Source organism: Euphorbia lathyris, chromosome 3 (assembly GCF_963576675.1).
Source record: "Euphorbia lathyris chromosome 3, ddEupLath1.1, whole genome shotgun sequence".
NCBI classification, from domain to species: domain Eukaryota; kingdom Viridiplantae; phylum Streptophyta; class Magnoliopsida; order Malpighiales; family Euphorbiaceae; genus Euphorbia; species Euphorbia lathyris.
In genome coordinates, this window is record NC_088912.1 from 10,406,620 (window position 1) to 10,418,913 (window position 12,294).

A 12,294-nucleotide genomic window follows, 5' to 3' on the forward strand; every position below is an offset into this window, starting at 1 on the left:
GCACTGAAACAGAACCCGACTCGATAGCACGTGCACTAACCAACTAGTCATGCTATTACTTAATGGTAACAAAGTAAAAACAATCTTACACACGTGGACCACATAATGTGGGTTCCATTTTGCTCGGATTTTTATTACAGATTTTTCGTGTTGGACAAAAAAAGGGATAAGGTATAAATTTAAGCATATGGTTATTGAAGAAAGCGGATGATCTCACATATAAAATAATGCACTTTTAAACCTAACATTTACTAGACAGTGCAATTTCAAACCTCATTAATGAACGATGAGTTTTTTTATTAATAGAAAATGTGTAATTTCGAACTTTATTGGGTGACCAAAACGTTGGAAGTTGGAGGATGGCCAGACATAAAATTGCGCATAAAAAAACTCATGTCTGATAATGAGCCTTGAAATTGTTTGGTAAACCTTAAGTTCATGATTACACTATTTTGTATGTAGATGCTAAATCCGATCTCTCCCAATTACTATAGCGCTAAATTCGTAACTTATCCCCCAAACAAAACTCAAATATTTTGTCGAGCATAAAGGCATTCGAATTCCAAAATCGTAAACAATGCAACACTCTTGATTTCTGAACCAACTAGGGATGTAAATGGGAGGGGATTCCTCATCCCCATTGATGACCCGTCCCGATGGAGATGTGGAATCTCCGATAAGAATCCCCATATAACGGGGATAATTTTGTCCTCTCATAGTGGACATGGGACAGGGATGAGGAAAGGTGTCCTCGCTCTGTGGGGATCCCGTCCCCTCATTGTTAATTCCCTGATAGGGATCCTCGATTATTCTCCGTAGTACTTGAATTTATAATTTTTATTATGTTTATAATTTGACTTATATAGTTTGTCAACCTTACAAACAAAATAGGCTTATAATTTATAAGCCTTATAAACTAAACAGGCTTATACTTATATGTTTATAATATTTTTTTTTAATTAAATGGGTTTATACTTGGGCTTTGCTGATTTTTTTTCGGGGTCAGTTACATGAGTATCATGATTAATTACAAAATTACAACTAAATCATATTATCGAACTTAATTCTTAATATGTCATTATTTTCTATATAATACAAATAAAGTAGGATTCTACATTTTAATTTAAAAATTCTAAACCCAATTCATAAATCCTAAACTCTAGAAAATATATCCTAGACACTTAATTTATAAATTATAATCCTTAAAATATATTAAAATTGATGATTTTACTAGTTTGACATAATTCAAAATCATTATTTGACATAGTTGTAAATAATTTTTCAAATCTGAATTTCTTTATAATTTTTTTTTTAAACATAAACGGTTTCTCTGGAATATGGAGAATGAGGAATGGGATAAGGTTTTTGGAATATTGATAAACGGAAATATATACAAATATGTTCCCATCTAACTCGCATAGATGGGCGGAGAATCGCCGACTATTCAGGGAACATGGACTAGAAATGCATTCTCTGTCCCGTTTATATCCTATAACCAATTGATATACAACTGGTGCAGAAAATGTGAACAAAATAATTAAATTTTTTTAAGGGATAAGTACAAAAAAAATGCCTGTGGTATACGCGTTTTACGAACTCGAACCTGTGGTATTTTTTTTTGCAAACAGAGGTCTGTGCTAAACGCCGTTAGCAAACAGAGGCAAAATTGACTAACGGTGTTAAAATTCAAAGAGAAAATAGTTAATTTGGTCCTTATATTTATTTATTTTATAAATTAATCCCCCTAATTATCTAATTATCACAAATAAACCCCAAAATCAAAAATAAAAATCAAAATTTCCTCTTCCTTTCTCATCCATTTTATGCCTTTGAAATTTCTTCATCCGAATAGACTTCATCAACGTCTCCTTACTATTGTAGATCGGAATCGGCATAGCATCGAGACCCATAAGTTTCCCGATCACTCCCGGATTACACCACACAACACTTTCTCCTCCCAATCTCGTCGGCATCCCCAATTTCACATCCTTGTTCTGATTATAATTCCCCAATCTCTCCCTTCCATCGCAGCAAACAGAATGCCTACCAGGTGTTCGATGAAAGTTCTTAAACGAAGATCGGTGAAACGCATCTCTTCCGTCGAGAGAAAACCGTGGATACTGATTCAATGCGTTTCTGGCGGAGTTTAAGATGTCACAACTGTTGTTGTTTGCACTTGAATTTCGTTTGTCGATCTTTGATTTTGTTGCGATTTGTTCTTCGATTTCTAATTGGAGTATCATTTCTTCTAATGTTTGTGGCGGCTTGTTGTGGTCTTGATTGAGAGTGGAGGTTGAGCCGTCGCCGTTGTAGAAATTTCTGATGCCTTTACTCCTTCACTGATTCGAGTTCGATTCCGGTAAGAGCTCTTCGTTTTTATTCTTCTGCTTGGCTTTTCTTCCGGGATCTGATCTATTGCTTCGATTTTCTGAACCTTCACTTTGGTTCTCATCTTAGTTTTCCTTTCTATTTCGTTTTTTTATTTACGTTTTTCCTTAGATCTGACCTTTGCTCTTTCGTTTAGATTTGCTCGGAGTGAACGATCATCGCGTTGGTGTGACATCGGTTCGTTCCTCCTCCATCTGAATCGCGAGTAACTCAGATCAGGTGGAGACAATCTCCGGTGACAGTCTAGAGGCGGCAGATGGTTGACTGCTTCTCTTCCGACTGCTGCAGTAATTTCCCTAATGCGACTGCTACTCTCTTCTTTTTTTTTGTTTGAAAAAGCTGCTACTCTTTTAGTTGGTGTTTCAGTGGTTATTGTTGGGTTGGTGTTTCAGTGGTTATTGTTGGGTTGGTGTTTCAGTGGTTATTGTTAGGTTTTAGTGGAATTGTTGGGTTTGAAAAAACTGTAATTGTTTTAGCCGGTGTTTCAGAGGTTATTGTTGGGTTAGTGGAAATTTTTTTGGTTATTATTTGTTATTATTGGGTTGATTTGTGATAATTAGATGAGGAAGATGGTATTTTTTATTTTTATTTTTGATTTTGGGGTTGATTTGTGATAATTAGATAATTAGAGGAATTAATTTATAAAATAAATAAATATAAAGACCAAATTAACTCTTTTCTCTTTAAATTTTAACACCGTTAGTCAATTTTGCCTCTGTTTGCTAACGGCGTTTAGCACAGACCTCTGTTTGCAAAAAAAAATACCACAGGTTCGAGTTCGCAAAACGCGTATACCACAAACATTTTTTTTGTACTTATCCCTTTTTTTAATGTCTGAAATTGATTCAGCTTGCTAAATTAGATATTCAATTATACCGTTTATAATGTTAGAGGTAATTATTCTAAACAGGCAACAATATCGGTATTTTTAACTTATCTTTATATATAATTATATCAAATATATAGATAACGTAACACGATAACCGAACTATGATATTCCCTTACGATTTTGACAATTTAATTATTTTCTGCCATTGATGTTGCAGAGAGTAAATCTGTTGTTTCTGTGTTTGAGAGTAAGATGAATGAACTCCACACTACACATTCATGGGACTTCCTTGGAGTAAATTCTTACAATGATCAGAATAATCAACTGTCTGTAAATTCATCAGCAGCATCAGATGTTATTGTTGGTGTCATTGATACAGGTACTAACTGTTAGACAATTATGGTAATATTAGTAATGTAAATCAGCCACAAATTAAGGAATTATATTTGTTAAGCAATTATGGTAATATTAGTAATGTAAATCAGCCACAAATTAAGGAATTATATTAGCTGTAAATTAGCTAGATTTTACAGCATTCACATTGTAATCTCATGTATAAATATCTCATTCCAAATCAATACAAGGCAAGGGATTCCAATTAACATGGTATCAGCAGCTTAGGTCTTTTCCTCTTCAACCCCAGCCGGTTTCTCTTTTCCCTGCCACCTTCTTCATATTCTTTCTTCTCTACCTCTAGTTTTTCAGTTGCCAATCATCATGGCTGCCTAAATTCCTACGCATCCTGTTCTAACTCTCACAAATATTTCTTCAATCATTAAAGAACCATTAGATCAGAAAACAGGCCAATATAACACCTGGGCAGAGCTGATTTACATTACTAATATTACCATAATTGTCTAACACTAACATAATAATTTTGATGTTTTATGTCTTAATTTATTGTCTTTGTTGTGTGTATAAAAATCAAGGTTGTAAAAAATGTTAGACGCTAGTCGGATGGACAGAGCCCCGATGATTAATCATATTTGTATTTTTGTATTTTTTATTTATCAATTAACAAGTTGTTATATAAATTCAATTAAAATACGTATTATACTATCTAAAAATAATAATATAAAATTATTTAATATAAAAAAACTTGTATATTTATAATATATATCTTTAAAAATTAGCAGATATAGCATTTTAATAACAATATTATTGAAACAACTAAAAAATGAATTATAATAAAAAAAAATTCATAATAAAAAATACTTTTGTTCATTGTGGTGGCCTAGGCGGAGCCCAAGTAGCTAAAAATTGCTTAGGGACCACAAAAACGCCTAGAGGGACTAATCGATGAAAATTGAGGCGAATTCTTGATTTCGAGCGTCTAGACGGGGTGAACAATGATAAAAATAGACATGTTCATAGACTTGTGTATCCATCCTCCCCGTATCCAATGGTGCGGGCTTGGACATGAGAAAATGATATTGGTTCTGTCCGGTTTAGGTCCATCTATTTGTGGGTCGGGTTTAGGATTCATAAAGATAGGACAAGGTGCCCCGACTCAGCTCGGTCCAATTTATTGATATTAGTTTTTAAATATTCATTTAATATTTAAAATAAAAAATATATAAAGTTAAAAGTTCTACATAATATGTATAAGACCCAGAAAACAAGTTTATCCCTCAACTTGATAAGTCAAGTTAGAATAAATAAATTTGAATTGACTATTTTTCAAATCAGAACCAAAAATTTTAGAATGTTTCGCGTGAAAGATATTACAGTAAAACCTCTATATAAGAATAGACTTGGAATCGGACTATTTGTATAACCATTTGGAGATTATTACTAAATAGAGTTTGATAATAAAAGTTATTACCAAGTTGGGATCGTGTTTTCTTATAACAAAATAGAGGTTATTCCTATTTAGAGGTTTTATTGTACTTTAAGATACCCATAATTCACTTACCGGAAAACTCCGGTGGCTGAAGATACTAGCGCCACCCCGACTCTTCTAGAGCCATCCCTATATATATTACCAAGTTTACAATGATTATAATCAAATTATATTGCAGGAGTTTGGCCTGAGTCGGCAAGCTTCAACGATAAAAACTTAGGCTCCGTGCCTATTAGATTCAAAGGAGCATGCGTAGGTGGTGATAATTTTACGTCAGCTAACTGTAACAGGTAACAGACATTTTCTTATTTTTATTTAGAAAACAAATCCTAATTTTGGTATTTTGTTTGTTTTTGTTAATTATGCCTTAATTTAACATATTAAACTATTGATTAATTATAATTTTCACGTTAAATCTCTATTTAACAAGATAATTTGTTGTAGACATGTTCATGGGTCGGACTAGGCTGGATTTGAGCTGAACCCAATGATCTTTTATTTAAAAATGTAACCCTAGCCCCTAGGCTGCTGTTAATTTAGGTGGATTTCGGGGCTCAAATTTAAAAATCAAATCTCAAGTCCAACCATATCAATCCACCTAAAAATATATACAAACTTTTCACAATAAAAAATAAAATTTATAGTTATAAATATATATATTTAATAATTAATATTAATAGAGAAGATCAGACGGATCAACCTGTGCAATTTTTATAAATTCCAAATCCGTCCAAAAAATAGACGGGTTTTAGTAGACTTGGGCCGGGATGGGCCTAAAGTCAATCTTCCTTGTCCAAGTCCAATTCAGGGGATACAAGTCTTGGCGGATGGGTGGGTACCCTGACCTGTGACAGGTCAAGTTGGTTGTTGTGAACATTAAAAGCGTACATCTGAATTTATTGGACGTGATGTAAAATTCAGTCTTTTTATTAAAACAAAGTTCAGTAATTTTTATAAAATAGACTGCAAGTTTTAGCAAGGGTGTATACAGTTTGTATTTAATTAGAAAATTCGACCAGATTAAAATATTATAGGTAATAAATTTCTCAAAGTTTGTTAAAAACGACTAAATCCTAGTTTTGTAGTTCAAATCCAACTTAATTTTGAGAAGTTTTATGTTAGTACGTAAAAATTGGTTATAGACCACGTAAAAGATAACACGTATGTATTCTGAAAAAATTTGAATAAGTTCAATTTAGCCAAAAAAAAAAAATTTTTTTTTTTTTTACACAATCGGCCCCCAACAGACCTATCCTGTATTCACGACTGAGTTTCAGCGATAATTGGTGCAATTTATCCAAAGTTTACATGATGGTGATAAAAAAATGAATGTAATTTTGGATCGAATTTTCAGAAAGATAATTGGAGCAAGATTCTACTACAAAGGTTTTGAAAGAGCTCTAGAAAGTTTTGGTAAAACATTCTTCAAATCACCTAGAGATGCAGATGGCCATGGAACTCACACTTCCTCAACTATTGGAGGAGCAGTGGTTACAGATGTTAGCCTATTAGGTAGGTTCCGTAATTTCTAACACGATAACACTATTTACATAGATAATATACCATGATTGACACGAATCACGATTATCATTTTTTTTCATTTATATCATAAACAATTATACGTAACTACATGGGTGGAACCATAGCCGGGTAGATTGCATATTTGGTGTACAACTTTTGTCAATTTTCACACTTTGATGTATAATCTTCAATTTTGTACACAAAACTGCACAACATTTTGTTGACTTCTAGACCTTTTGATGGGCCGGGCCAAGCGGGATTTCATCTAAAAATGCTAATCCCAAGCCGAACCGAGCCCACTATTAATTTCGACGGGCTCGGGCTCAAAAATCCAATCTCAAACCCAGCCCATATAAGCCCACCTATATATATATATAGCTTTTAATAATAAAAAATTAAATTTATACTTAAAAATAAATATGTAAAGTTTATTAATTAATATCAATAGGCGAGCCGGGCTAGACTGGTCCATGCTATTTTTATAAATCTTAAGCCCGCCCAAAAAAGAAGCGGGCTCTTGTGGGCCTGGGCCTAGAGACAATTTATCATGTCCAAACCCGGTCCAAGGGACACGGGCCTGGGTGGGTATCCAGGCCCGTGAACAGGTCTATTGATTTCCCACTAAAGTGTACAACCGGTAATTATGACTGATCAACGCAAAGTCAACATGCCACATCAACAATTTGACCATTCTAAAAGTCAAAATTGCTGACATGGCATGTTTGACCGATCAACTTTTGACTTTTAGTGAGGTCAAATTGCTGACGTGGCGTGTTGAGTTCGCATTGACTGGTCACAATTAACGATTGTACACTTTAGTGGAAGGTTACCTACACTTTTATATGCGAAATTGAAGGTTGTACACCAAAGTGTGAAATAGAACAAAAGTTGTACACTACGTATGTAATTTACCCAACTATAGCCTATAGGGGTTACGAAGGGTCTGTCGATCCCTTACCCCAGAAGAAAATAAAAAAATATATATTTACAAACAGAAAACATAATATTTGCGTTGGTCATTCCCGTTAGTACATAATTTGTGACAAATTTGGAGGTACGCTTAGCGTCGGATTTCTTTTTGATTCTTTTCTAGAAAAAAGATAAATTGTTTTATTCATAGGAAAAGTAGTAAATCTCGACATAAGTAATTAATAAATTATGCATCAGGGAAGCTTGAATTTGTATTTTCAATATCATATATACATCGTGATAGAAGAATAGCAAAATCTGTTTTTTCTTACTAAATTTTGTCCATTTACCTTCCGAGTTTTTTGTTCTTGTTCCGCCACTGTGTAAGTATGTAACACATAAAGAATATAATACAATTACAATATGATAACCCGAATTGCCGCCGGTGCTATTAGGACTAGCCAAAGGCATTGCAAGAGGTGGTGCACCAAATGCAAGACTTGCCATTTACAAGAGTTGTTGGTTTGATTTATGCAATGATGCCGATATTCTTGCTGCAATGGATGATGCCATTAACGACGGTGTCGATATCCTCTCCCTCTCGCTCGGCCCGTTGCCTCCGCAACCGAGTTACTTCAACAATGCTATCTCCATCGGAGCCTTTCATGCTTTCAAGTACATAAAAATGTCAATTTCTGACACGACAACATGATTTACTGATTACATTTTGACACGACAACTCATTTTGACTTTCAGGAAAGGAATCGTTGTTTCTTGTTCGGCAGGGAACTCGTTTTTCCCAGGGACTGCTACCAATGTTGCTCCTTGGATCCTTACTGTTGCTGCTAGTTCTCTTGACAGGGAATTCAACACTAATGTGTATCTTGGAAACTCAAAAGTGTTGAAGGTGAATTTTCCTTCCGTATTTTACTTTTCCGACGTCGCGAAAACTTTGATTTTGAAACGTTTTCATGTTACGGAAACTTATTATAGGCAACGGTTTGGTAATGTTTCTCTAATTATTTTAAGTGGATTGCTAAATACCGTCCCCATTTTACTTATCACTGCTCCCATTTAGACTTTTTTGCCCTTCTCATAATTTTGATCAAAAACTGAAAATTCTCTCTCCAAAATCATAAACCCGAACAACAATAATTGAAATTATGAAAATAATTGATGCGTGATAACCCGAGAACCCCGGAAATGGATGACTACGAGTCGGAAACATTAAAATTTACGTTTTTATCAAAGAAATCATGAAAATAATACATATTTTTTGTGACGATTTTGCATTTTTCGTCCTAAAAATTGAACGATTTTGCATTTTGTCACAAACAACTTGACGATTTTTTCATATATATATTTTTTAATGCCTAGGCAGATGAATCTCCCGCCTGACCATAGGTCAGGTGAGAGATTCATCGCATAGGCCTAAAACATGCTGATTCTTTAAAAAAATTCAGTTTTGAAAAAAATTTATAAGAAGGGCAAAATTGTCCAAATGGAGGCGGTAAATAGCAACATCCAATTTTAAAATGTTAGATTTTATGCTCTAATGCACGGAAATTTTCCGTTTTTGCGCTAGTTTTCATTTCCGTTTTCGTGCACATAGCTTCGGTTTTTTGAGTTTCCGAAATTTGACAAAGAAAATTTGATGTCATTCCAGGGATTTTCTTTGAATCCTTTGAAAATGCAAACCTCGTATGGTTTGATATCCGGAAGTGACGCTGCTGCGCAGGGTGTTCCTGCTAAGAATGCAAGGTAATAGCTTCACATTTCGGGATTTTATACTAAGCGTCGGGTCCTTAGAAGACCTCAATACATTTTGCGACACGTGTCGTTTTTATGACACAAACGACAAGTGTCGCAAAATGTATTGGGGTCTTCTAAAGAACCCGGTGCTTAGTATAATTTCCCTCGCAACTTTGTCATTGCAAATTTCGAAATTTCGGTACTTTTCGAGTTCCGACCCGAATTCTAACAGAATAAGTTCGTCCTAAATTTCTATCAGCTTCTGCAAAGAAAATACGCTAGACAATGCCAAGATTAAGGGGAAGATTGTGGTATGCACAAGTGAGATTCTCCTAGATAACCGGACCGAAAAGGCGTTAGCTATACAAAACGGTGGAGGTGTCGGAATGATTCTGATTGATCCTTTGGTTAAAGAAATCGGCTTTCAAGCCGCGATTCCTTGCACATTAATTGGTCAAGAAGAAGCACAACAGCTTCAAGCATACATGGAGACCGAAAAGTGAGTTTTTGCAACCGAAATGATTCACGAATAGCCGCCATTATTATCGAATAAATCACATTCGTCTTTCGACAGGTACGCAGTTGCTAGGATTGCCTCAACAATAACAGTTCTGAACACTAAACCTGCACCCGAAATCGCAGTCTTTTCGTCGCAGGGACCGAACATTATAAGTCCTGATATCATTAAAGTAAGTTTGTCGCGAATGATACAATTTCTGTCACGATCGATGGAATCTTGTTGCTATAAATGATTGTTTCTAAAATGTAAAATGCACATTGCAGCCTGATGTTACAGCACCAGGTCTTAACATTCTGGCAGCATGGTCTCCGGTGGCGATTTCGGGAACAGGCGGACGATCGGTGAATTATAACATAATCTCGGGTACTTCTATGGCTTGTCCTCATGTTTCGGCCGTTGCTGCAATCTTAAAATCTTACAGACCTTATTGGAGTCCAGCGGAAATAATGTCTGCAATAATGACAACAGGTTAGCTTTCCAACTTACGAAAAGAAATAGCCGTTGAGAACGACTCAAAATTCTAATTTGATTAGAAGTATTTAAAGATACGAGTTTATTTCGGGTCAACCTATTGTGTTAGAAACATAAAAGAGTTTCGGATAATTTTTAGGATACTCGGAAGTCATTCGGGGTTGATTAAGAAGTATTGAATTGACTTGAGCTTAAAAAAATCCGTAAAAATAAATATAACTCGGTGAGTTCTTTGACGGTGACGGAAATTCTATCGCGTCATAGACAAAGAAAACAATTCGTTTTGTCGAGTATCCGCGATTAATGTAGCCTCGGATGCTTCAATTTCTAGCATTTAACGAAAGATTATGCCAAGGTCTATCTTTGATAAATGATCACGGATATGTTTCAAAAAAGGTTATTGAACTTTATTTGCTTTCAATAAACTAATCGAACTTTCTTTTTTATTTCAATAATAAAATCATTATGGCCAATTAAGCCAGAAAAATTCGTGAAACAGTAATATGACAGTCATGTTAAAAAAATTTGCTTTTACATATAATATGACAGTCATGTATGTGCCACGTGACAACTAAAAAATAAAAAAATTAAATGTTTTCCCCGGCACATGTTTTATTCAGTTGGTTCGTATAAATAAAACATGTAATTTTCTTTATTTTTTTTATTGTCACGTGACCTCATATCATATGTAAAAATGAGTCATTTTCAATGTAGCTGTCACGTCACTATTATGTTAACTTTTTTTTTTGCTTCAATTGGCTGGAATAATTTTATTGAAATAAAAAATAAACTTATTCAATGATTTTACTAAAAAAATGAAGTTTAGTTTTTTTTTTTTTTTTTGAGTTTTTTTTAACGTACTCCAAATTTCAATGACAATCGGCACAATTTACCCCTTTTTTTAGTCGTTACTTGTTAAGATGAAGAACTGAGCGAAGAATTCTCTTTCTTTGTCATCAATAGAATCATTTTTTCAATAAATACGAAGCATCTAAGTTATACAAATACATCGACTTATTCATTGATAAGAAAAATGCGACCGTGATTGAATTGATTATAAAATATAATTTTATTGTATTTTAAGTTAGCTTGTAATTTCCTTTCCGCATATTAAACTTCTTTCTTCCTATTGTTACTACAGCTACAGTCATAGACAACACCCGAAAACCGATAGCTAGAGATCCCGACGGAACGCAAGCAACGCCTTTCGACTACGGATCCGGACATATAAACCCGAAAAAAGCACTAAATCCGGGCTTAGTATACAACTTCAACGCCTACGACGTTATCAATTTCCTTTGTAGTACAGGTGCAAGTACCGCGGAACTGAAAAACCTTACCGGACAACCAACTTACTGTCGGAATCCAACCGGAAACTCCTACGACTTAAACTACCCTTCGATTGGCGTCTCCGAAATGCACGGAAACGTAACTGTTTACCGGACCGTTACTTATTACGGACAAGGACCAAGTGATTACATTGCTAAATTAGATTACCCGGATGGAGTTAAGGTTGTGGTTACACCTGAAATACTCAAATTCACAAAATCAGGACAGAAAATGAATTTCAGAATTGATTTTAAAGCATTTAAAATCAGTAATGGAAGCTTTGTATTTGGGGGTTTGACATGGAGTAATGGTATTATTGATGTTAGAAGTCCTATTGCTCTTAATGTGATTTCTCTTTACAGAAATAACGAGCGGGTCCGGAGTGGGTGACACTGGATAGAAGATATGAACAAGAAGCAACTTGAAGAGATGATAATGGGGAAAGAGTAAACTGGAAAATTGAGAGAGCGATTGTAATTTACTAGTAAATAGTATTTGTAATACTCCACGAGACAAAAAAAAAAAAAACCGTTAAAGTTTTGTTTTCGAATGTTAAGTCCTATTGGTATTAATGTGTAAAAATGGGTCAATTACATCAATGGTATAACTTTACCTTAGTTTACACTTTTTGTTTCTAAATTATATTTTATCCCAAAAATATACCTGAAGTAACGACAATCAGACAATTTAGTATATTTTACTCGTCAATGCGAGTTTGACTAGTAAATTACA

General features: G+C 34.5%; 1 protein-coding gene across 2 annotated transcripts; it reads left to right on the forward strand.

The window, feature by feature from the left end:
• The first annotated feature begins 1,593 nt into the window (after window positions 1-1,593).
• On the forward strand, window positions 1,594-12,127 carry LOC136224914 (subtilisin-like serine-protease S). Of its 2 annotated transcripts, XM_066013342.1 has the most exons (11): window positions 1,603-2,359; window positions 2,525-3,596; window positions 5,239-5,350; window positions 6,415-6,572; window positions 7,946-8,165; window positions 8,247-8,397; window positions 9,157-9,251; window positions 9,502-9,741; window positions 9,817-9,931; window positions 10,026-10,230; window positions 11,375-12,127. In XM_066013342.1, exons 2-11 carry the CDS (start codon window positions 3,470-3,472, stop codon window positions 11,950-11,952), a joined length of 2,001 nt encoding a protein of 666 aa, XP_065869414.1. In that variant the 5' UTR covers window positions 1,603-2,359; window positions 2,525-3,469; the 3' UTR covers window positions 11,953-12,127. The 2 variants fall into 2 exon arrangements, with proteins under 2 accessions (XP_065869415.1, XP_065869414.1); XM_066013343.1 differs by having other exon boundaries at window positions 1,594-3,596.
• Window positions 12,128-12,294: the final 167 nt, after the last annotated feature.

What these genes read in the sequence shown, in the direction of transcription:
- LOC136224914 (XM_066013343.1), top strand. Translation starts at nt 3,470, where the DNA reads ATGAATGAACTCCACACTACACATTCATGGGACTTCCTTGGAGTAAAT. An exon ending in GCATACATGGAGACCGAAAA is followed by an intron (nt 9,742 to 9,816) that starts GTGAGTTTTTGC and finishes GTCTTTCGACAG; the next exon opens with GTACGCAGTTGCTAGGATTG. An exon ending in GTCTGCAATAATGACAACAG is followed by an intron (nt 10,231 to 11,374) that starts GTTAGCTTTCCA and finishes TTGTTACTACAG; the next exon opens with CTACAGTCATAGACAACACC.